A 24,833-nucleotide genomic window follows, 5' to 3' on the forward strand; every position below is an offset into this window, starting at 1 on the left:
AATTAAATTCCGCAAATTAGTCGGATTGTACGCGGGGTGGAGGGGGGAGGAGGAAAGAGGTGTGTCGCGAGCGCGAGGGCGCGTGAAAGCGAGCCGACGACCTTGAGAGGAGACGAATTGTGGGAATTAAATTAAAAGTTGAATTAGATCACGCGTCAGGCTTAATTAAATGGAACAGGATGAGATAGAGAGGCTTTAATTCAAGCGGATCGCGTCATACGTGTCGCATACGTGTACTTGTGTTACACGTTGAAGAAGAAACGATTGTCTCAGGTACGACGAGCGGTGAGTGGAATGAGATGGGACTAGGATTACCAGATTTACTGGTAGGTATGGACGGCTGAAAATTCTGACGAACAAGAGAAAAAGATCTGTCATCTTTCCGAACGTCAGTTTTCAACGTCAGTTTTCAAAAATGTCACTCAAATAGGGAGTTATTACCTGGTCGTTATAGTCATCATATAGATACGGTGGGAAAGGACACGTAGCATCCTCGGCAAGATGCGAAAATTTTGGCTAATTTTGGCTAGGAAGGGCAATCCTTCTCACAGTGTCGAGTATCCGGCAACCCTAGATGGGTTGCTTTCCTTTCCCTTCGCTCGCGCTGTGCACGTCTAGTTTAGACAAACGAGCATGCAGTACATACTGTGCAATGTGTCAGATTTAATCTTACAATAATTAACGGTTAAAGTGCTATCAAGATGGTTCTCTCCCTTTCTCTCTCTCTCTCTCTCTCTCTCTCTCTCTCTTTCACTGAAAAATAGCGTCGCGAGACAACTCTCTGTTGTCTTTGAACGGTCAGTGGGGCTCGATCGATCGAGGATCCTCTCTTTTCTTTTCGCTGAGGACAAGCTCTGAGCTTCCGTATCATTAACAGTCGGGAAGATCGCGAGTCTGCCGACCCAATTGTGGAATGGTATCGCAACCGAAATCTAATTGTAAGCGCGGCGTGAGGGAGAAAGCAGAGAGTAATTGCCACCGCAGTAATTGCAAACAGTGACCGGAAGTCGGATCGTGATCGGAGATCACCGGCGTGTAGTCTTCTCAGCGACCTCACGGGTCATCTTATCGGTGACCTTGGTGGGTGTTTGTAAACGCTCGCGATTCGGCCCGCGAAAAGCCAAAGGTCGCCGACGAGAGGGAAGAATGTGAAACTCGACGGACGTTTGGAGCGATGTATTCGGCAAAGCCAAATGTCTCTCCTGCGCATCGACCGTTTGCAAGTTTCGCGTTTCGCCTGGGTTTTCCATCTCCGAGAATGGAAACGGAAAAAACGGGGTTCTCAGGCGTTGCATGATGCAACGAAGAAGTGCGTTACAAAAGAACGCTTTAAAAAGCGGAAACAATCGACAGTGAAATTTGCAAGTTGAGACAACCCTCAGTTTCCAGCATGACGGGCGTAGCCCGTTCGGTTGCTACTTTCTTTTTTCCAAAATTCAACTCCTCCTCCAGCTTAGCGGCGCGATTGATCGCAGTTGCAACGTCGACGACGAGGACGACGACGCAGCCGATGCAACCGAAACATCGCAAGCAGAGCGTGTCACGCAACGTGGACACGAGGTCGCTGTCAAGGTCCATCGAGTGCACCATTGCCGACTGCACCGCGACCACCACCACCACCACCACCGCCAGCTGGGGGTGTCAGGGTGGATCGTCGGCGTCGAGAATCACGATATCCTCCGCAGTGGTCAGCCGTCGATCGTCACGAGGTAGTCTCGACCGCGATCGTCGCTGCCGGACTCAGCTGGAGCTTTCGTGGTGGGGTGGATGGCCGGCCGCCGGTGGCGGCGGTAGCGGCGGCGGTGGCGGTGGTTGTGGGTTGCTCGTAGATCGCCCGTGGCAGAGCCTGGCAGCCGGGGGATGCAGCGTCCCGGCGACGAGAAACCCTCCTACCTCAACCTGTGGCGCGAGTTCCTCATCTTCAACTCGGCCACCAAGAGATTCGGCCTGAATCGTCGCCCGAAGGTGAACTTTTTTTTCTTACCGCGCGGCTTCTCCGAGAGAAGCTCTCTTCTTTCGTCTCTTCTTTCGTCGAGTTGTAAGGAAGGATGGATCGAGGGTGGTCAGTGGTGGAGACGGTGGTGAAAGTGTGGCTGTCCGGGCTCAAGGGCTGACTCTCGGATCTGATCATGGGGTGATTTTGAATCGCGCTCTCGCTCTCGTCGGTTTCCTCGGCGCGCACGCTTGAAATTGGCTGCTTGAAATTGGCGCTGAGAAGGCGCCGAGAGAGAAGGCGTAAATCACGGCGCTCTTCGCATGACGAAGAAACGAAAGCATTGTTAGTTTTTATTATCGCAAATCCACCCGTGCGCGATTCTACCTGCTCGCTCGCGAACGAAAGATAAGCCCTACGTTGTCGTCCTCTGTTTGCGTCGCTCTCGCGGACTATGACGGCACAGCCGAGGTAATTATGATGCGGCGATAACAGGCGATATAAGGCGTCTTATCGTCGTGCGCCTGTGAGACGTGAGTCAGAATTTATGTCGTGATATTCAGGACTTATTCGGCCCGAGTCCGCAGCCAAAATTATAAAATAAGTCCAGGGAGCGTCCGCGCGTGGCAGGCATTTATGCAAATGTTCGATACGATTTATGCAATCCCCGAGATTTACGCGTTTATGTAAAATCTCGGGGTCTTTCGCTTCGTGATCCTGCCGAAAGGACGGTAGAGACGAAACTATGAGAGATAGAGAGAAAAGGAGAGAGAGAGAGAGAGAGAGAGAGAGAGAGAGAGAGAGAGAGAGAGAGAGAGGGAGAGAGAGAGTTTAGATATGCAACTAGATTGTCACTAGTCAACTAATGAGCCAGCCGAGCATATATTATTTTTGCAACAATAAAATGGAGTATAATAAAATGGATACCTCAGGAACATAATATAAAAAGCTAGCTTTGCGTCCGCTTTTTAGTCTCGTTATTACGCGGGATGAATTTTACTTTATAGACGTGCCGTTAATTTCGCCATTTTTATAGACTCAGGTTTCAATCGGTGTTAAGAAGCCCTTCGATCCGCCTTCGTCGGATCTTTCGACGCAAGACGAGGTTGAGGCGCTAATACGATGAATTTAGGACGACGAATTAGCAACTGCTCTAACATGATAGCGACGTTGATAAAGAATGCAGTTGCACCGCGGAGAGCGCGTCTATCGTTGGTGAGATTCGTCGGGAGATCGTTGCCGTTCGATTTTCTTTCTTCCATTCTGAAGTGAAGAAACAAAAGAGGCACTCTGGAAATACTCGGCTGACTCAAGGGTTATCAAGGACATTGCGGGCTGATAATCGCCCGATAATAAAATGTTGCGGTTTCAGAAACCTGGTGGGATGAACGTGTCGACGGTGTTCCCCGAAGGATACGTAGAAAATGAACGAGCACAGCGTCACGCATCGGCGATGACGGCTAAAGAAGAGGGAGAGTACGATATGGAACGATATCGGCGTAAGTTCTAGTACGATAATTTAAAATTAATTCCTTCCTGCGGTTTTCGGGTTTGCTTCGCCTATATTTTATCGCACAGAAAATATGACCATCCGAAAGATACACGATATACGATTCGTCCGATAGAAAATTTCACTGGCCATTTAGGACTGAATTATTGCGACGTGAACGAGATAAACAAGGGGCACATGCAAACGACCGATATATAAATTACAAGATTGTGCGAATTAGAAATTGAATGGCACCAACTGCCAAGAGATTGCAAAATTTTATATTCTAGTCTAGATCCTGGCGCGCACACAATTCTACGATTTTCAATAAACAGAAATTTACGGATGACTTGTCAGTTTAATGACTAACAATTAAAAGGGAAGTGGAACTTGGTCGCGGTGTTCACCGGAAAATTCTATCATTTATCATTCTCACGTTCCTTGAATTGAATTGATTTTGCGTGTAAATGCATATCACAACGGAACGCAAAAACAAACAGGAAAACGTTTTTCTGCTAGTGGCGTCTTGCATCTTTGCGTCCTGCAAAATGTTACGGCGTTGTTTCACTCTGTATTTATATAAACGCATTGCTGCAAATTGTTACGTAATTACATACAAACGCTGAACAACGTATCGTACGACGTGTTGCTGAGAAAAGAATCGCACGGAAATTTTCCGTTTAATCAATTATCTCGCGATCGATGACGGAATGATCTTTAAGTGTCAGATGAGAAATTATATGATGCAAATTCTGCGTAAACGACAGCGCACTACAATCTGAACCTCTGGCAACATTTTTAAACGATGATATTAAACGAGCTTGAAGCACGTAGAGATTTCAAGCGCAAAAGAATTTTCCGATGGATATGATTTTTACAAGAGTGGAAGAGAGAGAGAGAGAGAGAGAGAGAGAGAGAGAGAGAGAGAGAGCGAGAGCGAGAGCGAGAGCAAAATTTCACATAAGAGATTTTAACAATAAAATCTCAAATGCTATCGTTGATTACACAGCCGCAATAAATCCCTATCTTATCGACAGACAAGCGAAACTACAACCATGTGTGTTTCATTATACAACGCTTTAAATCTCTCTCGATAGATCGCGACCTGCTCGCCGCTCGCAGGAGGAACGCGGAGAATTTGAGGATCGTGCTCGAGAATTTTTCGACGTAGCTCAGTGTGAATTCTTTAAATTTTCCGCACCTTTTCCGAAAGGCGCCGTTTCTCTCTGAGTGAGTCTTTATTCTTTTTCATTGAAAAGTGTTTCTCCCAGACGAGAAATCAGATGCTGCGTCAGATTAATATTTTGATATTCGAAATAATTCGAAATTATTTTCGCGCGTAGAAATACAAGCTCCCTCCGTAGACTTTATTCGCTTATATTTGCATTATCTTTTTACTCGCCTGGCAGCTTTCCCAATATAAATATAATAGACGTTTACACGAAATAGAATCTCGTTTCGTGCGAGATTCTTGAACAGAAGTGACGAGTCGCCAGAGATGGACAGAATATTCTGCATTCCGTCGTGTTGGCGTGCCTCATTTTCTATTCATCGACAATTACTACCTTCTCAACTAGCAGTCGGTGTTGGCTTCCGTGCGATTAGCATCGGTCGTTAATGTTATGCGTTTGAAAAATTGCCTCCCCTAACGATTTTGATTATCGTCGCGATAATGCGTCATCCGCTTAATGATGTGTTTTTACGCGCGTCGATTCTTCCTTTGGCACGGAAGAGATGCGTTCTTAATGACATATCAATAACATCTCCGTCTTATCGTCATCCTTCTTCTCGTCGTCTCGGCTATTAATTATCTAAGCGACCGACAGGAGTATTCCTGGAATATTTACCGGCAGGATGCTTCCTCAAAGATGCGGAATTCCGTTCTTTCTGAAACGTTACGTTCCAGTGCGAACGAGAAGTACATCAAGCAAGACTTACGGATAAACAATCCGTCGGTCTTTGCCGCGATATTTGTGTTTCATTGTCGCCAACGCTCGCGCGCGATTTCCTTGCGGAATTAATTTCTTTTTTTTACGAGCCTTCCGAGAACGCGCGATATTAGCGCCGTGGCGCAATCAGGTTTTATGCATTTATTGTGAGGCGAAGAGAGATGAGGAGATTAATTGGGTGGCCATTCTCGCCCGAAATTAAAATTTAAAATTTCCGCGACGTTTACGCGCGCGAAATATTGCGCACGAGGAGCAACAGTATAGTTTCTCTCGTAAGAAATTCTCACCTCTCAAAGGCGTCTTATATCATTCTCTACAGCATCGCGTATACGAAACTAGAGGGATCCGCCATTACAACATTGAAACCAGCAACGATCGACGTTTTCGACGGAAACAGTCGAAAGACTAATGTTTGAAAGATGTGTAGCGCAAGGATAAATATTTACTTATTTTTGTTGGTTTTTATCCGATGCCAATTAAAAACACAAAATGCATAGTCACCAAGAGTCCGAGTGTCTTTTATAAGGAATTGCTGAGAAGTTACTTTGACTTTCCTTCGGCACTTCCAGTGTCAAGGGTCGAAGTCGAAAGCCCCGGCAAACGCGGGGCTTTCGGAACCGTAAAACTCGTTGCAATTATATAGATTTCGTCTCGCGATATCCACCACGCGATACTTTACCTTCGTTTATTATCGCGAGCCGTGGAACGCGCGACATAATTTATTCACGGGCTCGATGATTTACCGTAAATCATGAATAATTGACTCGCTCACCAAGTGCTTAACGATTATCTGCGGCTCGTCATTTTTTATTGTGTCAGAATCTAAGTCGATAGAGCCGACGATTCAGCCGGTTCCATATTAATTCGCTTCGGCGTTCTGTCCCGAAGTCCAGTTCTGTCACGAAGGTTTTGTACGAAGGCGACGCGCAATATCGAACAGCGAGATCTAACACATAAAATCGCTCTTCGATCGCGATTCGTCCGCGATTCACCGCGGCGGTCATCAAAGCGGCAAACAATGTACTTCGCCGGCGGTGCGACTTTACGTCCAAGTAATTTTCCCCGATCCTGCGAATTCTCGCGCTCGCTAATGCGAATTACGTAAAGCCGCTCGTTTTTCCGCTGCCCGGAAGCGCGCGTGCGTGTTCGTCCTTCGCCGTATCGCTTCGGAGGATCTCTGTATACCTAATTCCGCCTGTCCGCCTAATTTCGCACGGTGAATCCGGCCGTTCGTCCGGACGAGTTGCTAAATATTTCGGTAAAGATCCCTCTCGGGAATACTTGCTCTCCGCGATATGTATTCGTTAGGTTCGCGTCCGGGCGATCTGGTGCTCGCGTATCGTACAGCGTTAATCTATCAATGCGATCGCGTCGGCACGACAAATCAATCCGCTCGGGTCGCCAACTTTTTCTCAGCGGCGCGGTGGGACGATAACGAGTGAAAAATGGTTCGTTAATCGATAATCGATAAGAGAGATAATTCGCGCATTAAGATCCTTCGGAATTGACGAGCCGCGCCTCGCGTGGGCCTCCCGCATTGTTCCTTCTCTCATCGGCTTTCGGACGGGCCATTAATCCGCGCAGAATATCGCTCTGATCGATCTCGAGATCGACACATTCGCGCGATTCAATATTACATTGAACTCCATTTAAGCCATTGACTCCGTTTAAGTATTACTACAATCGAGTAATTCGGTCTAATTACTGCGACGAAATACGCCTTTTGTTTCCCTCTCCCCTCGTCGCGCCAATTGAAACCAGAAATAAGTCTGACACCATGAATCGATCGGGCGATCTCCCTTTCCCCCTTCCTCCCCTTCTTACTCTCCCTCTCGGGAAAGTTTGCAACGAAGCAATAAGAAATTAACGGCAGCGGCAAGAGCGAATTTGATTCCGAGTGTGTGCTGCGAAATCGAGTGCGTTATTTTGACACGTGTAATTAATTGCTCTCTTTCTTTCTCTTACGTTTCTCGTCGTTTTCAATCGTTTAATTCGTTTCAACACGGCATTTAACACGCTTAAACGTATCACACATCACGTGAGTCAAAGCGACCGAGAAAGCAGCCGCAAGTGCACGCTCGTGCGTGTCAAAGTAACACGCTCGCGACTCGCAATGCGGGAATGCGCTCGCACGCATTTTCCATTACAACCGCTTTACAGGCCGCCGATAAGAGGAATTTCAGCGCAAGTGCCCGCCTGTAATCGCCAGCGCGCGCGCGGCTTCACTCCGTTTGCGCGATATTGCACGACATATCATTAAAGTATGTATCGGCTGTTATCGCAATCGCGGCGCAGCCGCGATCTATGCGAGAGATGTAACACGCGAGTTAGCGTGTGTGAGTCGCGCGATCTTTCATCGCGCGAGTTACGTATGTAAGCAACGGAGATGTAATTATTCCGAGTCCGGCCGAGCATCGCGGCCGACTCGAGAACGCGCAGCATCGGTGCGGCGCTAATTGCGGAAGCTATTTACGGCTTCGCCTCGTAACGGCCGCGTAACGACCCAATTAATGGCGTTTAATTACTGTCGTAGCTCGTTACAGTGTCTCGTTCTCTGTCGGGGCCCGCGGGATTCTCGGCGGTCGGCCGCGACATTTGCCGCGGTTAGCATGGACAAACGTTTGATAACGCGCCGGTTGATAAACCACTGCGTCCGCATATCTTCCGGCGTGTTTGCTTTCGGTGAGGTCGTAAGGAGAACGTGCCGTGCGATTATTTATTTTCAGGCACGCGGTGTATGCGGAGTGTCCTCCAACTTTAATTTCATGTATTCATTCGGCTTCACGGAGGAGACAGGTGGCAGAAGAATTCCTGGCTCGAGGGACTGTCGGTGGTGTCTAAGTTATATTGAATATTTATTTGGATAAAATTCGCGCGCACGCGCGCGCACGTGTGTGTGTGTGTGTGTGTCGCTCGCCTTCGCAGTCCAGGGTTGTGAGAACATTTGTGTGCTCCCTGTAGATTTCGTAATCACACATGGAGAGGAAAGATTGTTCGATGCGACGCGACGCGACGCGACGCGACGCGATGAACGAACCGATCGTTCGAAGTGAATGGAATCGTCGGCTCGGCTTGGAGGAACCGAATCTGGCTCACGAGAAACGGAAATTCCGTTCTCAACGAGGACGCGTTGTCATTTGTTTGTTGTTTCATTCAATCAATCTTCGTTCCTCGTGTGGTTTTCAAGCGGAGAGAGAGAGAGAGAGAGAGAGAGAGAGAGAGAGAGAGAGAGAGAGAGAGAGAGAGAAAACGGACGTTGCATATATCGCGATACAAAGATTACAAGTCGCAAGTGGTCTCTCCTTTAAATCGTACTTGTGAATAGCGCTGTACACACGCACATCGAGACGCCGTTGCATCATCGGCCACCAAAACACGCACTCGCAACGCGCACGCGGATCCTCGTTACGCGCCGCGGCACTTGCTGCACGGGTGGTGGTGGTATTCCACCTACCACCGTGTGTGACACGTGTTACACGTCCCGTCGCGGCAGCAGTCGATCGATCGCCTTTCGGAAAACAGTGTAGCCTCAATTATGATAATCGATCGATGGAACCGCGAGAGAGAGAGAGAGAGAGAGAGAGAGAGAGAGAGAGAGAGAGAGAGAGAGCAAACAGAATTTACATGCGATATAAATCCGACATGCATGAAACGCTTTTCGACAGAGAGCGAAGGACTGCAGTTTCCACCTGGTCGACATGCACACGCATGCGTGCACGCGCGCGCGCGTTTCAAAGAACCAACTATTGAGAAACTGTGTGATATTGTATAATATAATGATATGGATGGAAAAAAAATATTGTAAGCAAAAATCACAGCAAAATGTTGGTAAGTAATCTCTCGGGCCCCACATTTGTTTGAAAATATCTCAAAGATATATGATTGCGTTGATTTTTTTAGCGTGCAATATTTGATCGCTTGAATGTTTTGTCGTTTTCCTCTTTTTGTTTTATTTATTACTCTTGTAATAATACATACTATATAGTATCGATACTATATAGCTCTAGCTTTATAAAGAATATTACAAAAAGGGATATAATTTTACTCTCCGTAATTCTTTTTACTACAGTACTCTCGGCCTGTGTACGGAATCTTAGAGAAAATTCAGCATTAACTTTTCACGGTCTCTCAGGCTGAAAAGCCGCGCCGTCAATTTTACGCTCCTCCGCAAAAATTCCGCTCACTCCTCGCTCACCATAATTGTCGGTTGTATCCGACTCACACACTGCTCAGCCCTCCTCTCGCCGGGGGACTCCTAAATCGCCGACGTTGAATAAACATAGAAAAAAAGAGAGGTTCACGTTAACCTCCGACGCGTGTGTCAAGGACATCGCGGCAGCGGAGCCTTACATCCTGGCCTGGTCCGGATCGAGAGCGCGTACCTCACGCAGGCACGCATGTGCCTACGTACCCCGCGAGCGAGCTCACCTCCTCTTCTTCTTCTTTCCTCAATAGGCTTTCGAGCGAGTGGACCACGACGCCCGCTCGCGCGGTGGGAGATCCCGAGGAGACCTCGGCAGGGGGAGGACCAAACACACACGCGCGCGCGAACTCGGAGAACAGCGATATATGAAGGCGAAACTCGCGCACGTCGCGCACTCGATCGCCCGGAAAGTCTCTCTCTCACACGTGGTAGTCATCACTCCGGCAGGAAGCGGTGGTCCTCCTCTTTGCGTGCTGTCTCTTCAGCTGTGCTCTCGTGAGCAGACCGCTCCGTGTCGTTTCGCTAGCTCGCTAGTTCGCCGACCACCCGCCGTATCAGCCTCCTCCGCGGCTCGCAGGGTCCAACCAAGACAAGTCTTTGCGTGAGTTCGTTCGGCGAGGGCGAATCTCTCGAAGGCGAGTTTCCTCCAGGAGGCGATTTCCCGCTGTAGCGACCGTCGCGAGTGTGAGTTTCAACCACTCTTCGTCGCGGAGAACGTCCACTCGCTCGAGAAGGTCGTAGGAGGACCCGCACGCGGGGGTGGTGATCGAGGAACGATCATGAGCAAACCGTGGAAAGGTACGTGTTGTGAAAGGGAAAGTCAAGCGTCGAACGTTGAAGAGGAACTTGAAGAGAGTCTCGGGAGACCGATGTGAGTGGTTCGTCAGACGATCGTGGGGTCGGGGGATAGCGAAGACGAGGAGAGAGACGAGGAATGTGTCTCGGCTAGAACTCGTTAAGAATGCGTCGTCATCGCGATGCTCGTGCGAACCGTCGCGGGCGATTTGCATAAAGCAGGAAGAAAATATCGTTCCCATTTTCGTACCGGCGGCGAACTAAACAGGACTAAACGTCATTCGTGCCGATGTTTTTCTACTTTACATAAGATCGTCCCCAGAAGATAAGACGCGGACATCTTGTTCTCTCTTTTTTCTCTTTCTTTCAAGCACGTGCGCGCGTGTGTGTTTGAAGGAGGACGGTCGATTAACGCGCGGCGCTACGGCGGACGGAGGAATTCAAGGTAGCGTCGCTCGTGACGATGCATGTGAACGAAGATGCGCGTCGCTTATTGACAGAATAGTAAATTACACGGGTAAACTGCGCGCGGTTCCGCTCCTGTCACGATCCAGAACACCGCCGGCGCGTAGCAGGTGTCGCGGAACGGAGAATGCAAATGTGGAAGATTCCGTCGTCGCTCGGTCGGCATCGAACCCCGGCGCGATCGAACACTGGAGAATTGCCGAAATCGAACTGCAAAATGGAACATTTCCGCGGAGTGGATTTCAGCGTAGTGTTTGAGCATGTATTAACGGCCGGATCATCGCGTTATCGGCCGCGTGTATCATTTGGCAGAAAGCAGCGGCGCTCAACGCTCTCTAAAACGAAAGAACGGTCGCCAATTCACGGCCAATTGGCGGCCAATTTATCTTGGACTGTTTTCGTGCGTTTTATTCGCCTGCCGCATTTACCAGCGGCGCTTTTTCATCACGAGTCTACACACTCGGTGTATCCTTCGCTTCGCCGCGCTCGCGACGAGACGCCACTCGGGCATGTGTTGTGTCCGTGGCTCTGATATCTTGATCAGAGCACGATAAACATTCTCTCTTGTTTGCCCTCATCCCACTTCAACTGGTTTGATCATTACATGACCGTTTAATCTATTAGATTAAGAGATTATCTAATAAATTAGATCCATCTGTCCAATCTCTTGTCGTCGATCTGGTTACGTAGGTCGTGAGTTGACGGATTACGAAGGTTCGTACATACGTCAGATCGACAGATTACGGTCCAAATTTATGCGATTGGAGAGCATAAAGTCCCTCAAGATATTATCTTAGAATCATCTGGATTCCTCACCAGGCAAGACTAAATTACACATCGATAAACGTTGTTGTTAAATGTCCTTAAATGAGACAGATTGCTGTATTTAGGAGTTGAAAAGAAAAAATTATGCGGCTTTCCTACAGGAAAACACACGAGTCGCGTGTCACGAGAGAACGAAAGATCTCAACTGAAGTCCGTCGCGAGGCGCGTCCGGTCAATTTGTCCGAAAATAATTCGCATCTCGTTCTCTCGCAGGCGTGAAGGAGTTCGTCGGCCTGGAGGAGGTCACCAAGCTGGACTTTCTGGTGATGCTGTTCGCCGAAACCCTGGGCACGTTCCTGCTGGTCCTCATAGGATGCGCCTCCTGCATCACGTGGGTGGCGACGACGCCGCCGACCGTCGTGCACATCGCGTTCACCTTCGGCCTCGCGGTAGCGAGCTTGGCGCAGGTGAGCCGAGTCGCGGAATCGCGAACCGACGCACGCATGTGTGCTGCATGCGCATGCGTGCGAAATGAACGAACGGGAGCCGCGATTCTCCGCGAGAAACGGACAATTTTCTGCGGAACGAAACGCACTCGTCTCGGCTCGGCGAGGCGTAAAATCCGGCGGGATACGCCGCGAGCGACGTGTCGTGTCTTCTTTCTCTTTTACTTCTTCTTTTTGTGTCCCACTACGCCTCTCATACCGCGTCTCGCGCGTGCGACGACGCGCGTGTGACAAAAACAACGTTCTCCATTAAAAGGCAATTAGAATTCAGACGCTATAATTAATCCGCGATGCGAAGACACACATCGTGAGCGGACGCGCCGGCGAATTCAACGACGATTAAAAAACGACGCGGCACGACGCGAGAACTTCCCGCTTTATAAGAAGATCTGGAAGAAGTTTTGGAAACGGCGGCTTAAAGGTTTTCGCGGTATTATCCTCTAGCCATATCTCGACGATCGTTCACTCTGCGAGATTTGCATGCACGCGAAGAAAAAACGCACGTGCGTGTGTATCGCCGACGTCGCCATCATGCGTTGTCGTGCGCATCGCGATTAATAATTATTATTTAACATACGGCTGGGTCGTCTCTCGGCTTCTTGTAAATAACATCTGGCTGACGCGAGCCTGCTCTACGACGAGGTCGTGCGAAGCGGAACGATCGCGCGTTCGCGCATCTCGAAGTCTCGCATTCTCGAATTCAAGCCGAAATTGCGCTGCTGCATTTGCCTTCGCGGCCGCGAAATAACAACAATGAGATAAATTCCATGCGGTGTTTCGCGTGTTTTATAGCAGGTAGCGCGGCTACCTCGCGCACGTTTTATCGCCCCTTTTATAGCGATGTCGTAATCGCGATAACAGTTGCAGCGAATATTTCGTCGCTGACGTTCTTAGCGAACAATGTAGCTGGGGAGTTCATTCGCGAGCGATAGTCCAAGCGGATTTTTCGTATCGCCAGTACGTGTCGTTCCAAGCATTCAGGTGGAAGTACATGGCAAGAGCCGTGGCAAGAACCGCAAGCCGTGCACGCGGTTTTTTATTCGAACACTCTGCGTCTCGGGATCGAGACAGAGACAGAGTGGGGGGCTCCATTCACTCGGCTAAAATTTCGCGAGTCAAGCCGATCAGCCTAATCGCTCTCTCACTCTCGTTCCGTGAATCGAGCTTTTTCCTCGTCGGGAATCAACCGGCCGCGGTCTTGATTTATCGCCGTACAATCCGAACGACAAGGCGTGTTGCGTAAGAGCGATCGGTCAACATTTCACGGAGAAAATAACGACAGCGGCGGAACAATCTGCCGAGGAAGGAAGTCTGGTTATGTTGTTTTGCCGCTGATTGAGCCGAGATTTCATTCGGAACCCGAAACGCGATCGCGCCCGGCGTGTTGCGACGAAATTTTTTCGTCGCGGCGAAACTGCTCTCTTGCGAGAATCTCCGCTCGTACGAAACACCGGTTGTGCGATTTCAATGCGAATTTCTTGCCGTTCCGGAGAGGCTCGCTAGCGGCCGAAGATGAGATAACGTCGAGCGACGCCGGCAAGCGAAGCAGGCAATCTTCAATCGCTGCTCGATTGAAGTGAGAGAGAGAGAGAGAGAGAGAGAGAGAGAGAGAGAGAGAGAGAGAGAGAGAGAGAGAGAGAGAGAGAGAGAGAGAGAGAGACGTCCCGGGTGTATCCGTTCGCACAGTATCGATAGCAACGACGCCATTCGCGGCGTGATCAATCCTTATCAGCGTCGATCGTCTGAATTGCCTCGTTGCGAAATCGCAAAATCGAGAAGCGGGAGAGCTTCTCCCGATTTTATCTACGTAATCGTCTTCGATTTTGCGCGCATCCCGTCGGTCGTTCCTCCGTTTCGCGGAGGGTCGGGAAGCCCGCGCGGGGAAAGGTCCTCGGAAAGTTTCTCGCCGCCAATTTCTCTCTGTCGACTGATCTCGCGGATCTGTTGCGACGCGGTGGCGGATACTCGGGCGACGCGGGATCGTTAGTCGCGAGTGAAGACACTGAAGCTGGATAGACGAGAAAAGAGCGAGGATCATCTTTTTAAATCCCGCCCGGCTCGTCCTTTCGAATTCGCGGGGCTGACCTCGTCCTCGAAACAATTTATAGCGCGCTGTCGACACGCGAACTTTCGGCGAACGTCGGCGTCGATTTGTGGAGAACACTCGAGCAGCCTCCTTATATCAATCAGAGCCTGCGCGACGATCGCGCGAGGATGCGTACGGCTGCGCCGTCCGGCGAGGACATTTCCGAGGATTGTCGCAATCCTCGGCGTGGGAAGCCCGAAATAAATCGACATCGCGCGGTCGAATCTCATGTTCGCACGTTACGTACTCCGTCTCGTCTCGACTCGTCTCTTCTCGAATGGACAAATAAATCAACGGAGTCCTGCCTGCAATTGACAGTTGTAAATTTTCCAGCGAGACGTTTCTCGCTCGTTTCGGGGCATTTCCCGACATTCCCGCGGGCAGTCTCGACCTCGAATTCGGAATTCGAGACTCTGACTCGGGATCGATGTTCCCGTCTCTCCCGAGAAATGAGATCGAAAGCGCACAAACTTCGGCTTAGCCACGACGACATACGACGATTTTAATTGAAGCGCGCGTGCACACACACACACACACACATACACAGGTGTACGCGCGCGCGCGCGCGCGCACGCAGGCGGACACGCATTCGCGTGTGGGCCCGCTCGCGCGAACGGGCCCGCCGTGGAAGGGTAAATAAGGCCGCCGGTTCGCCCAAGGGGGTCTAACTCTGTCCGGAGATGGTGCAATTCTGCCCCGAAGGCTCTGACAACCTACTCGAGAGCTCCGCGCCGCCGGAGCAGCACACTCTTATTCCGTGTGCGTCGCCCTTTTGATACTTCACTTCACTTTCCGACAGCCCGCGGCGCGGATGCGAGTGTCTACAGGGTGCTCCAGAATCCACACGGTTCCTTTTTCTTTTCTACCTTCTTCGTTACCGTCTGCCTTACCGTCTGCCTTACCTCGGACCGGACAGCGAGCTGTCGGTCGAGCGGAAATGGAGAATCTCTCTTCCGCTCGCCGTTCCGTTCGGCCTTACACCTCTCATCGATGGCCTCGTCGATCCGGCTCTCGTCCCGGCTGATATTAGTAACGATAATAAATTTCTAGATCGAGTATCTCTAGATAGAGCGGTACGAATTTGTACAAGTGGCCGTCGCTCAGTAAGAAAGCTGCCGTTAATGAAGAGGTGAGACTCCTCCGCGCCGCGCCGGCGGGAATTCTCCAACAGACACACCGAGGTATTGAGCGACGCTGAAAAAATATTTGAGAGACACCGCACTGTGGCAGGCATGCCGCGTGCGTATGTGTGTCGTCTCTCTGTGTTTATCTAGATGAAATAATTGTCGGGTAATTATCGCGGATCTAGTGCGCGTCGAGAGGGGTCTCTCTCGTGGCGCCTTGATTGCGCGCCAGCCGCACTCGTCGCCGCAATAAATCGTCGCTTGAGTGACGAGCTTCGCTATTAGGGACTCGAGATTAATTGATTAGTCACAAAGGAGGAGACAAAAGGTACAGAAATCCGCATCGTTATCGCGCATCGTTATCCTCATTGTTGTTCCGCACCGCTTCTCTCACTGCGATTCTGCGTCTGTTGACTTTAGTACTGTACGTATTTCAGTATTGGTGGGACACGAGACAAACGAATTGTCGCCGTCGTGCGCCGCGAGATAATTAACGAGGTACTTGAGCGTAATTAATCGTGATTTAAGTGTGTCCTTGGTGTCCTCCTGTACGAAAGTTCGTCGAGCGTTTCGTCGAGCTTGATAAATACGAAGAGCGTACTCCTCCGTGTGCAACACGGGCATTCCCGAGATGCAGGCCCGGTAAAAAGCGCAACGTCGCACTTTTCATTAGCTTGCGAAACACGCGATTCGCCACGATTAAAATCGTGTAACCTCGCGACGCGCTCGTCTCTCTCTCTCTCTCTCTCTCTCTCTCTCTCTCTCTCTCTCTCTCTCTCTTTCTGTCTCCTCCTCCTTTGTTTGTTGTTATTGCCGAGAATCATTCGAGAATCATCAACAGATACAACATACACGTTAAGTATTTTCTCTCTTGAATTGTTCGTCCCTTAAATCTAAACGTCTAATCGTGAGATACTAGTTGGAATTTTCCGTTTGCAATTGGAGCGTCGGTCGGGATTCTTTGCACGCGATCGATTCTCGATTCTTCGATCAAAATCAGACATTGATTAGAGACTTTGATTGAGGCTTGGGCAATTAAAAGGGACAAATGTTCGATCGAGATCAGCATTAACGTCAGCTTAAACTGAAGTCTCATGTCCAGAAAATTCAACGATTTGTGACGCGTCTCGAGTTTTAGGCCCGGAGACGTGCGCCCGCTTCGCGAGAGAGGAGCCCAAAGACAAAAAGGAGCAGCTCGCGATTGTTGCGATTGTGGCTTGCGCAAGCGTTATTATATTAAAATCCCCTCTGTGCACTCGCAACTTCGTGCAGCGCGACCATTCCTCATCCTTGTACTTCGTCATCTTTCTCCCGTACGCCGACCAAGAATTACGGTGTTAAAAGGGGAAAAAAAAGGTCGGGATATCGCGGCGTAAAGGAAGAGGATGAGGGCGGCGAGAACGACGAGAACGGGAAGAAGTACCGGTGAGAGTGAAAGAGACAGCGAGAGAGACAGCGAGAGAGAGAGAGAGAGAGAGAGAGAGAGAGAGAGAGAAAAAGAAGGAGACGCACAGATGTGCAGAGTCACAGTCGATCCTGTTCCGAATGCAAATCGCAACCGTATCTCGCTCCGTATTATACGCAAATGCGTGACCGCACTTCAGTATGCGCGAGCGGCGAGAAGGTGCTCGCTTGCGCAACGTCAGATGCAGCAACAGTGACTCAAAACATTGGCCGCTGCATCGGTAAACGAGAGAGTATGAGAGAGATTCTAGAAGCTCTCCGAGACAAATTGATATTCCCGCGCCCGTGAATCATCGGTCTTTATGCACATGCCATGACGCAGACGCGAGAGCGCGCGTGCGCCGACGAGTCGCTCTCCTTAGAGATGGAGGAATAGGAGAATGAAGGAATAAAAGGAATTCAGCAAAGAGACAAACACAAATCCCTACTACGGACATGGTAACGACCACTCCTACTTCGTAAACTCGTAAAAAAATTCAACATTTCTCTAGGCCGCGAGAATTTGAAATATCGGAAGGGAAATTGAACAGAACGAAAGGGCGCTTTCTTTCCCTTCAAATATTTAACGCACGCGTTGATCGCGTAATCGCGGATTCCTAAGAGTCTCTTGTTAATCGTCGACTCGTCGGACGACCGCTATTCGCTTCACCGCGAGGAGAATGCTCCTCTCGATGCCGACACGGACGTTTCTCGCGCTCGATTCTGCTTCCCTCCGTTTTGTGCAATATGTGCCGTGGTGCTGCGCGGCTGCATTGTTTTCTTTCGCGAGAATTTGCATGGAGAACGCGCGCGCTCTCTCGCCAATATTGATTTTAGGCCGGGCCAAGGCTTTCGACACTTAAGTTTCGATGCTTCATTTTCTCTCTGCTGAGCTGAGGAGGAGCTTACATCATTCCTCTTTCCGCTCTTTCGGCGATTCTGGAGCTCGCAAAGTTTCCTCAAATTTTACGTGCTGCTGCAAATTTTACGTGAGAAAATGACGCGAGTGTTGTCCGCGAGAATAGCGCACCCATGGGGGGAATTGATATTCAAAATCATACACAAATTAAAGATGAAGATAAAATCGTGAAAGCAGAGTTGTGACAGGTTCGCCATGTGTGACGTAATAAAGTGGAAAATATGAGAGAGAGAGAGAGAGAGAGAGAGAGAGAGAGAGAGAAAGGAGATCTCGTGGAGCAACGAGCGGAGGGTATCCAGCATGAGATCTATTCACGATAAAATCCGTTCCACAGCAAAAGAACGGCGCATATCCTTCGGCAAACGTTAGAGTCATCTTGCTGGGGGCCTTTTCGGGGCCTGAGAGGGGCCGCTCCCTTGTGCGCGCGGCGCTGTGTTACGCAACGCGAGGCCCACGGGCGAAAGATCATTGTCCTACGCCTTGCAGCTCTCGTGTGCGTCACGCAGCCCAATTATGTCTACACGCAGGTCCGCAGTGAAAAGGATAAGTCTCTAAGAGATGGAGATTGATGGGCCCGATACCCCTGTCGGACCCGTGTATGCATCCTCGAGTTATTCAATCGCGGACGCGTTTGTGCTTGTGTGGAGAGAAATTCACAATGAGAATCACTCTACTAAATAAACTTGTGACAGATCTACAGAGAGATTAACTTCGATTTCCGAATAATTCAAAATTATCGTGACTTTAGCGCCTCCATTGTGTATATGTATAATCGAATAAAATCGATTGAAGACGAAATGAAATTTACAATCAGAATCACTGCTCGACAAACTTGTGACAGATCTACAAAGAGATTAAGTTTCTTCCAACTCAATTAACTTAACTTAAATTTCGTCCAATTTAATCGTCGAGTAATTCACAACTTTTCAGTCAGTTCGTAACGATGATCTTAACGATCATCAATAATTATCAGTCTCCATTGTGACGAATAACCAACCAAACGATCGGTTCGCAGTACGCTGCTCTCAACGTAAAACAAATACGATCATCACGCTACATCATTATTTACCGTGACATACCGTAGCAACCAAGATCACACGCAGTGACGCAGGAGCCGTCCGCTGAGGGTGTCACTCCGGATCCTGCGTCCGCCGCCCGTCTGTCGCCACAGGATGGCGTATACGAATTTGTAACGGAACGGAGCGCAGATACCTGGTATGGTAATTGCCGACAATGGCGTGGCCCATTATTTCATGCCCGCGCGTCGTATTTAACGCTCAGCGGCGGTGGCAGTCTGTCTTGAAGAAAGAGAGGCGCGTAATTTGCATCTTCGGCCGCACGCATCTCGTTAACGGCGGACCGCCCTCTGTCTCTCCTCTTCTCTTCGACCCTTCTCATCTGATATCGATATGAAATAGTCTCTCAATGTCGTCCCTCTCTCTCTCTCTCTCTCTCTCTCTCTCTGTCTCTGTCTCTGTCTCTGTCTCTTCCTCGATTGCGCACGCTATCATCCGCGATTGTTTCGCGATAGTTGTGTGTTTTCGCACGTCAATAGCGGGCTCAGCGAGTCATTAACGCGTCGAAAGTGAGCGACAGTGTCGAAACAGAAACAACTTTATGCCGTTTCGTTATCGCTTCTACCTAATTCTAGAAACGAAAACAAAGCACGCGTGTGGGCGGCCTAGCGGAGGAAAAGGAATTACTTCACTCGACTCCGCATCTCGCTCGGAGAGAGTATCGCGGTTTATCGCGGTTTTAGCGCGCCGCCGAAACTAGAGAGCGAGTCGGCGGCCGCAGAGACGACCCGGCGGAGACGACGACGACGACGACGACGACGGAGAAGATTCGCCTAAAACAGAGGAATGATTCAAGGCGACCGACTTCTCGCCGAGCGTCGCTCGCGCGTCGTCATTCTAGGACGACGTCGCGGACGGACGAGATTCTCCGCGTTGTTGCACCTGCCCGCCCGCTGCCTCGCCACGCTAATTCGAAGTGAAGTTTCAGCAACGTGCTGCGCGCGCGCGCGTCACACGTGCGCTGCTCACTGTTCGCGCGAAAAAGGAGCGCGGCACGTGTGCCGTGGCGAACGTGCGTCCTCAGGATCGGATCTCATTTATTGCCGGTAAATCGGAGCGCCGAGCCGGGCCGCGCCGTCGCGTCGGAACGCGCTTCGCTCCAATTCCGTCTCGCATTCTGCCGCCTTTTAATTTTATCCGACTCTCTCTATCTCTCCTTTCTCGCTGCGTTATCCTTGTCACTTTGCGCGCTTCACTCGCGTACTCGACGGGGAAACAGAAAAATATTTGATGCGTCGCGGGAGAGAAACGAGCGGACATTAAGATTGATCCCGGATTTCTCTCCCTCTCTCTCTCTCTCTCTCTCTCTCTCTCTCTCTCGGTCTCTTTCTTCCACTTTGTCTCGCATTACTCATTGCACTCTCGTTGTACGCTTCTTATAATGATCCTCGGTCAATGATTATTCCCTTTCAGTCCGATCCTGCGCGCTTTGCACTCCTGCGGTAGCGTGTACGTAGCCGCAGGCTGTGGGTCGCAAGGCCCCGAGGGCGCGAAACCGCGGGATAATTCGAGAATCTACGATCTACGAGCGGCGAGAGCGGACGTCGATGAGATTAATTTCATTATCCATCCAGTCTCTCTCCCGCCTCAAAGCTCCGAGGAGGCGAGACGTCCGCGAGGGACGCGCGCGTAAGACTCCTGCGACGGCTTTTCATCCTTTCCAACGACATTATTCGACGTATAGACCTGGAATCAATCGATCGGGTAACTTTATTCCAGGGACGGAAGCCCTGTGAAAAGTGACAAGTTTCACGTGTGAAAATGACGTCTTCATCGTTGAGTCCGCGCGAGACCGCACTTTTCACGTTTTCACTCTTAGGCAGAGATTAACACGAGAAACTACCCTGAAATGAGAACCGTCTCATTTCTCCCGCAGATTTTCCTCGAGACCGGGAAACTGAAGAGAGCGAGATGAAGCGCGCGAGCACACGTTCGAGTGAAATTACTCTTCGAGCCGAGGGCTCGAAGAGTAATTTCACTCGAACGCCGTGAGATAGGGCCCGAAACGGGCCGCGACGGTGTTTCAGGGCTCCGCCGAGATACGCGCATATTTCGCACGCCGCATGGCTCTCGCCGGGGGCCCGTTTATTGCTTTTCTCGGAACGAGAGATTGCGCCAAGGCAAGGCCCCGATGAGTCGCGGAAAGTGGCATAACTCTCCTCTTTCGAGGCGCGCGTGTGCTCTTGTACGTTCAGTACGAACAGGCCCGTCGACGTGTCGCGAGCACGTGTCAATTAAAGATTGAACCGAGGTGCACGGACGGTCGCGGGGAATTTGCGTTTCATCCGGACAGCCGGACAACCGGTCGCGAGATCGCGACCGTCGTTGCGACTGACTCGCGCTATCGAGTCCTGGCTGTGACGATCTTTCTTTGTAGAATCCAAAGGACCCATTCCTCGCCCGTCGATCTCACTCCCTGCCGCCTCCCCCCCCCCTCTCCGTTCGTGCCAAGACGGGACCTCGTCTCCGGAGGAGAAATATTGTATATGAATATCAATTAAATAATAGGATAATATTCGGAATACCACACACGATCGGAATTATAAATTACCGCGCTCGCGGCGGGAAGCGCTAATCACCGCAGACAGGATCGCGAGCAATCAGCTCGCGGGCGACAGCAGACGGCGCGAACGGGGGCGGGGGATGAGATTCGAGAGTGAGAGAGAGAGAGAGAGAGAGAAAAGGAGAGAGGGAGAGACAGAGATAGAAAGGAGATAAAGGGAGTAGAGAAAAGAGAGAAGTCGCTTGCGTAATCCTGGTCGACGCATATGTGTGCCGATCGCCTGCGGCGAGCCGAGACCTTGCCGGCGTGCATGAGAACTGGGCCGCGCCGGGCCCGTCGTGTCCATCGGGGCCCGATCGAGCTCTGAGTTGTCGGACCTAGACGATACGGACGACGCCGCCGAGTCTGCGATGTCCCGCATACCGGATCGCAATCCGGACGATCGGGAGGAAGGCTCTATTTATGCGGACACGAGAGAAGAAGATTGTCGAACTCGTGTCGTTTGTTTCTCCCTCTCTCTTTCTCTCTCTCTCTCTCTCTCTCTCTCTCCTCTTGCTCGAGGAGAACGGTTATCGGTATATGTTGTTAAATAAATTAATTAAATCTCTCTCTCTCTCTCTCTCTCTCTCTCACGCGCACAGAAAGGCGCGCGAGTGTGTCGGTTAGAGTTGATTCTTAAAAATTCAGTCATTGACTCATCATTATTTTCTACTTTTATCAATGTCTGTGCTCGATTTTAGCCGCGCGATTTTAACACGCGCGAGTGTGATCACCATATTTAAATATTAATTAAATTTAATGTAACCCTCTGGCGTCGCGCGCGCTCATACGTATTGCGTAAGTTGACATTTGTGAGATATGCGCGTGAGTTCCTCTCAGGGGCGTTTCTGCGGTAAACGAACTGTTCATCCGCCTATCCGACGGGGAGAGTCGGACGTGCTCGCGAAATGGTCTCTGAGAATCGTTCGTGCGATCTGCGTAATTACACGGCGGGTACGCAGGGGGAATTACAAGCAGGCGTTCACGCACCGCCGGCGAGATTGTCAAAAGATCGCGGACTCTGCTCGTTAGGAAATCGTTCGAGATAAATCCGAGAAATCCGCGGCCTCGTCCGTCCGCGACGAGCGGCCGGCTCCCGATTGCGAAAAAGGGGAAACTTAGAAATGTTCTGAATTTCTTTCCCCGGTTTTTCGCCCCAAGCTCGGTCGAGGTCGCTTCTAATTACGATACGGCGAATACGCGACGATAATCGCGGCCTCGCAATAATGTACAGGTGCAGGTGCAGGTGCAGGCGCAGGCGCAGGTACAGACTTGTCAGATTTGAAAATTGAGAAGTCCAGGCAAACGTTTAAAGAAAAAGCACTAGAAATATAATTTGTAAAAGAGCATTTTTTTGAGAAATATATCAATAGATAGGGAATATTTAATAACCTGGCATGTTTTATATGACGATAAAATGCGGACTGTCCGACTGAAATCTGGACGTTTTTGGCAACCCTATCCGCAGAAAAGATTCTCATTTCTATTGTCAAATCGAATTGTCAATCATATTCGATCCTCGTATTTCAGGCTTTAGGACCGATTTCCGGCTGCCACGTGAATCCGGCTGTGTCGTTCGGCTTGCTGGTCAGCGGAAACTGCACGTTCCTCAAAGCCATCAGTTACGTGGTCTGCCAATGTTGCGGCGCCATCGCGGGCTCCGCGGTTCTCAAGGTATGCGAGCAATCTCGAGGGGAATCCGTCGTAATTTAGAAAAGTCGCAGCTTCGCAGAGACGAAAACCTTGTCCCTTTTCTTTCTTTTTAATTGCCTGGCGATTGGCCGTGTTGCATAATTGATGAAACGCGCTCTCGTTTGACGGTCGTCGTGTGTTGGACGTATTCATTTAAGAACGCTCGCGCTGCTTACAGGTAATCGTAATGATTGTCCGGCCGAAGCGTGAAATTGATCGTTGATAGCCTGTCATTTTGCTGGGCGGCGCGGCGCGGCGCGGCTCGCAAAAGTGCCGTCCGCCCGTATCAATTAAATCGCCGTTGCGCAAGGTCAAGGTTTACTCTCCTCGAGATCCGGGGCTTCATCGGTCGTGCAGCACACGCACACCAGATTACATCAGAGAGCGAGAGAGAGAGAGAGAGAGAGAGAGACTGGTCGCGCTCGGCTGGACGGATCGCGCGCGCATTCTCGCACGTGCGCGCCGCCGCTTCGCGTACGTGTCGTTTAGAATACCGCCTTGCCAAGATGGAGAGAAGCCGCGATTTGCCGCTTCTATTCTTGCACCACGACTCACTCTATTGCGGGATTCGGGGAGAGAAAAAAAAAGCATTAAAACATCGGAACAGCGGCGCTTTTCGAGACACCGATTCATATTCATGGCTCATATTCATCCTCGTGTTTAAGAGCGTAGTCTTAAGTTCACCTTCGGCCGAACTGCATGAATTGTTTCACTAGACTGCCGAACTACACGCTTTCGGTAATTACGAAGAAATTAAAAAGAAAATGAAAACAAGGATAGATATACGAGACTTGGAGAAAAGACGTGAGGAGAATTAGCGCGAGAAGTAACGCGCAGCCAGTTCAACAATAGAAAATCCGGATCTATTGTTGCTGTGGAATCTCTCCATCTGAAAAGACAAACTTATATAAGACGATCTTAACTCCGTAAGATTCGACTACGCATTTCCCCTTGCATTCCCCGCTTGTGAGTGAGATCGTCGAGACTTCTCCGTCGAATTTCCAAGCGAGTCATCGTGTCTCGTTGCAGCTGATGATGCCGGAGGCGCAAAAGTCGTACGGCATGGGCGCCACCATGCTGGGACCCGACGTGACGGTCACCCAAGGCATCATAATGGAGGCGATTATCACGTTCCTGCTGGTACTGGTGGTGCATGCGGTCACAGACCCGAAGCGTACCGACACGAGGGGCTGGGCCCCTTTGGCGATCGGCCTGACGATCTCGGCGGCCCACATGGCGGCGGTGCCGTTCACGGGCAGCAGCATGAACCCCGCGAGGACTCTGGGTCCTGCCGTGATTGACGGCCACTTCAGGAACGTCTGGATCTACTGGGTGGGTCCGATCGCCGGCGGTTGCGTGGCCGGTGGCGTCTACAGGATGGGTCTGAGGTCCAACAAGGACGACGACGAGGCGTCCTACGACTTCTAGGAGGATAACATCCCGGTTCCGGCTCCGTAAAGATGAAATCCGCCAAGGACGAGACGAGAGAGGTCTCTACCTCTCTTTTTAATTAAGGAACTTAAAATTAGGGATATCTTTCTGAAACGCGTGGACGAATAAGACTTCGGTTAGCGTATAATCGGCGTGATCGTCATAATTCGATCGCGTTGGTCGACGCGACATTCTCGGTGCAAATTTTACATCCGTTGTTTTGTACACCGTCCTCTCCTGAGTTTTGTATATATCGTACTTAAAGTAGCCCTCCTCGTAGCGATCGGATGTATTATTTAGCAATTTAGTATTGTCTAAAACAGAATAAGTAGTTTACAACGTATCTCGCGTACAAACGACACAAATGCTGGCATTAACAAATATAATTATATTTTGTCATCATTGCACTGTGCG

The 24,833-nt window shown here is 50.2% G+C and overlaps 1 protein-coding gene across 2 annotated transcripts; it reads left to right on the forward strand.

Moving 5' to 3' along the window:
* The first annotated feature begins 1,752 nt into the window (after positions 1–1,752).
* Positions 1,753–24,819, forward strand: LOC105191843 (aquaporin AQPAn.G). Of its 2 annotated transcripts, XM_011155526.3 has the most exons (5): positions 1,753–1,965; positions 3,306–3,432; positions 11,874–12,067; positions 22,827–22,970; positions 24,018–24,819. In XM_011155526.3, the coding sequence occupies exons 1-5, from the start codon at positions 1,861–1,863 to the stop codon at positions 24,414–24,416; spliced, it is 969 nt and encodes a 322-aa protein (XP_011153828.1). In that variant the 5' UTR covers positions 1,753–1,860; the 3' UTR covers positions 24,417–24,819. The 2 variants fall into 2 exon arrangements, with proteins under 2 accessions (XP_011153828.1, XP_011153829.1); XM_011155527.3 differs by lacking the exons at positions 1,753–1,965; positions 3,306–3,432 and adding an exon at positions 9,449–10,373.
* The last annotated feature ends 14 nt before the right edge of the window (positions 24,820–24,833 follow it).

This window comes from Harpegnathos saltator, unplaced genomic scaffold (assembly GCF_003227715.2).
Source record: "Harpegnathos saltator strain DR-91 unplaced genomic scaffold, Hsal_v8.6 scaffold114, whole genome shotgun sequence".
Classification (NCBI taxonomy): Eukaryota; Metazoa; Arthropoda; class Insecta; order Hymenoptera; family Formicidae; genus Harpegnathos; species Harpegnathos saltator.

Bases quoted from the DNA above. Each gene is read 5' to 3' on its own strand.
- LOC105191843 (XM_011155526.3), top strand. From the start codon at position 1,861: ATGCAGCGTCCCGGCGACGAGAAACCCTCCTACCTCAACCTGTGGCGC. The intron at 3,433-11,873 runs GTAAGTTCTAGT...GTTCTCTCGCAG, and splicing joins CGATATGGAACGATATCGGC to GCGTGAAGGAGTTCGTCGGC. The intron at 12,068-22,826 runs GTGAGCCGAGTC...CTCGTATTTCAG, and splicing joins CGGTAGCGAGCTTGGCGCAG to GCTTTAGGACCGATTTCCGG.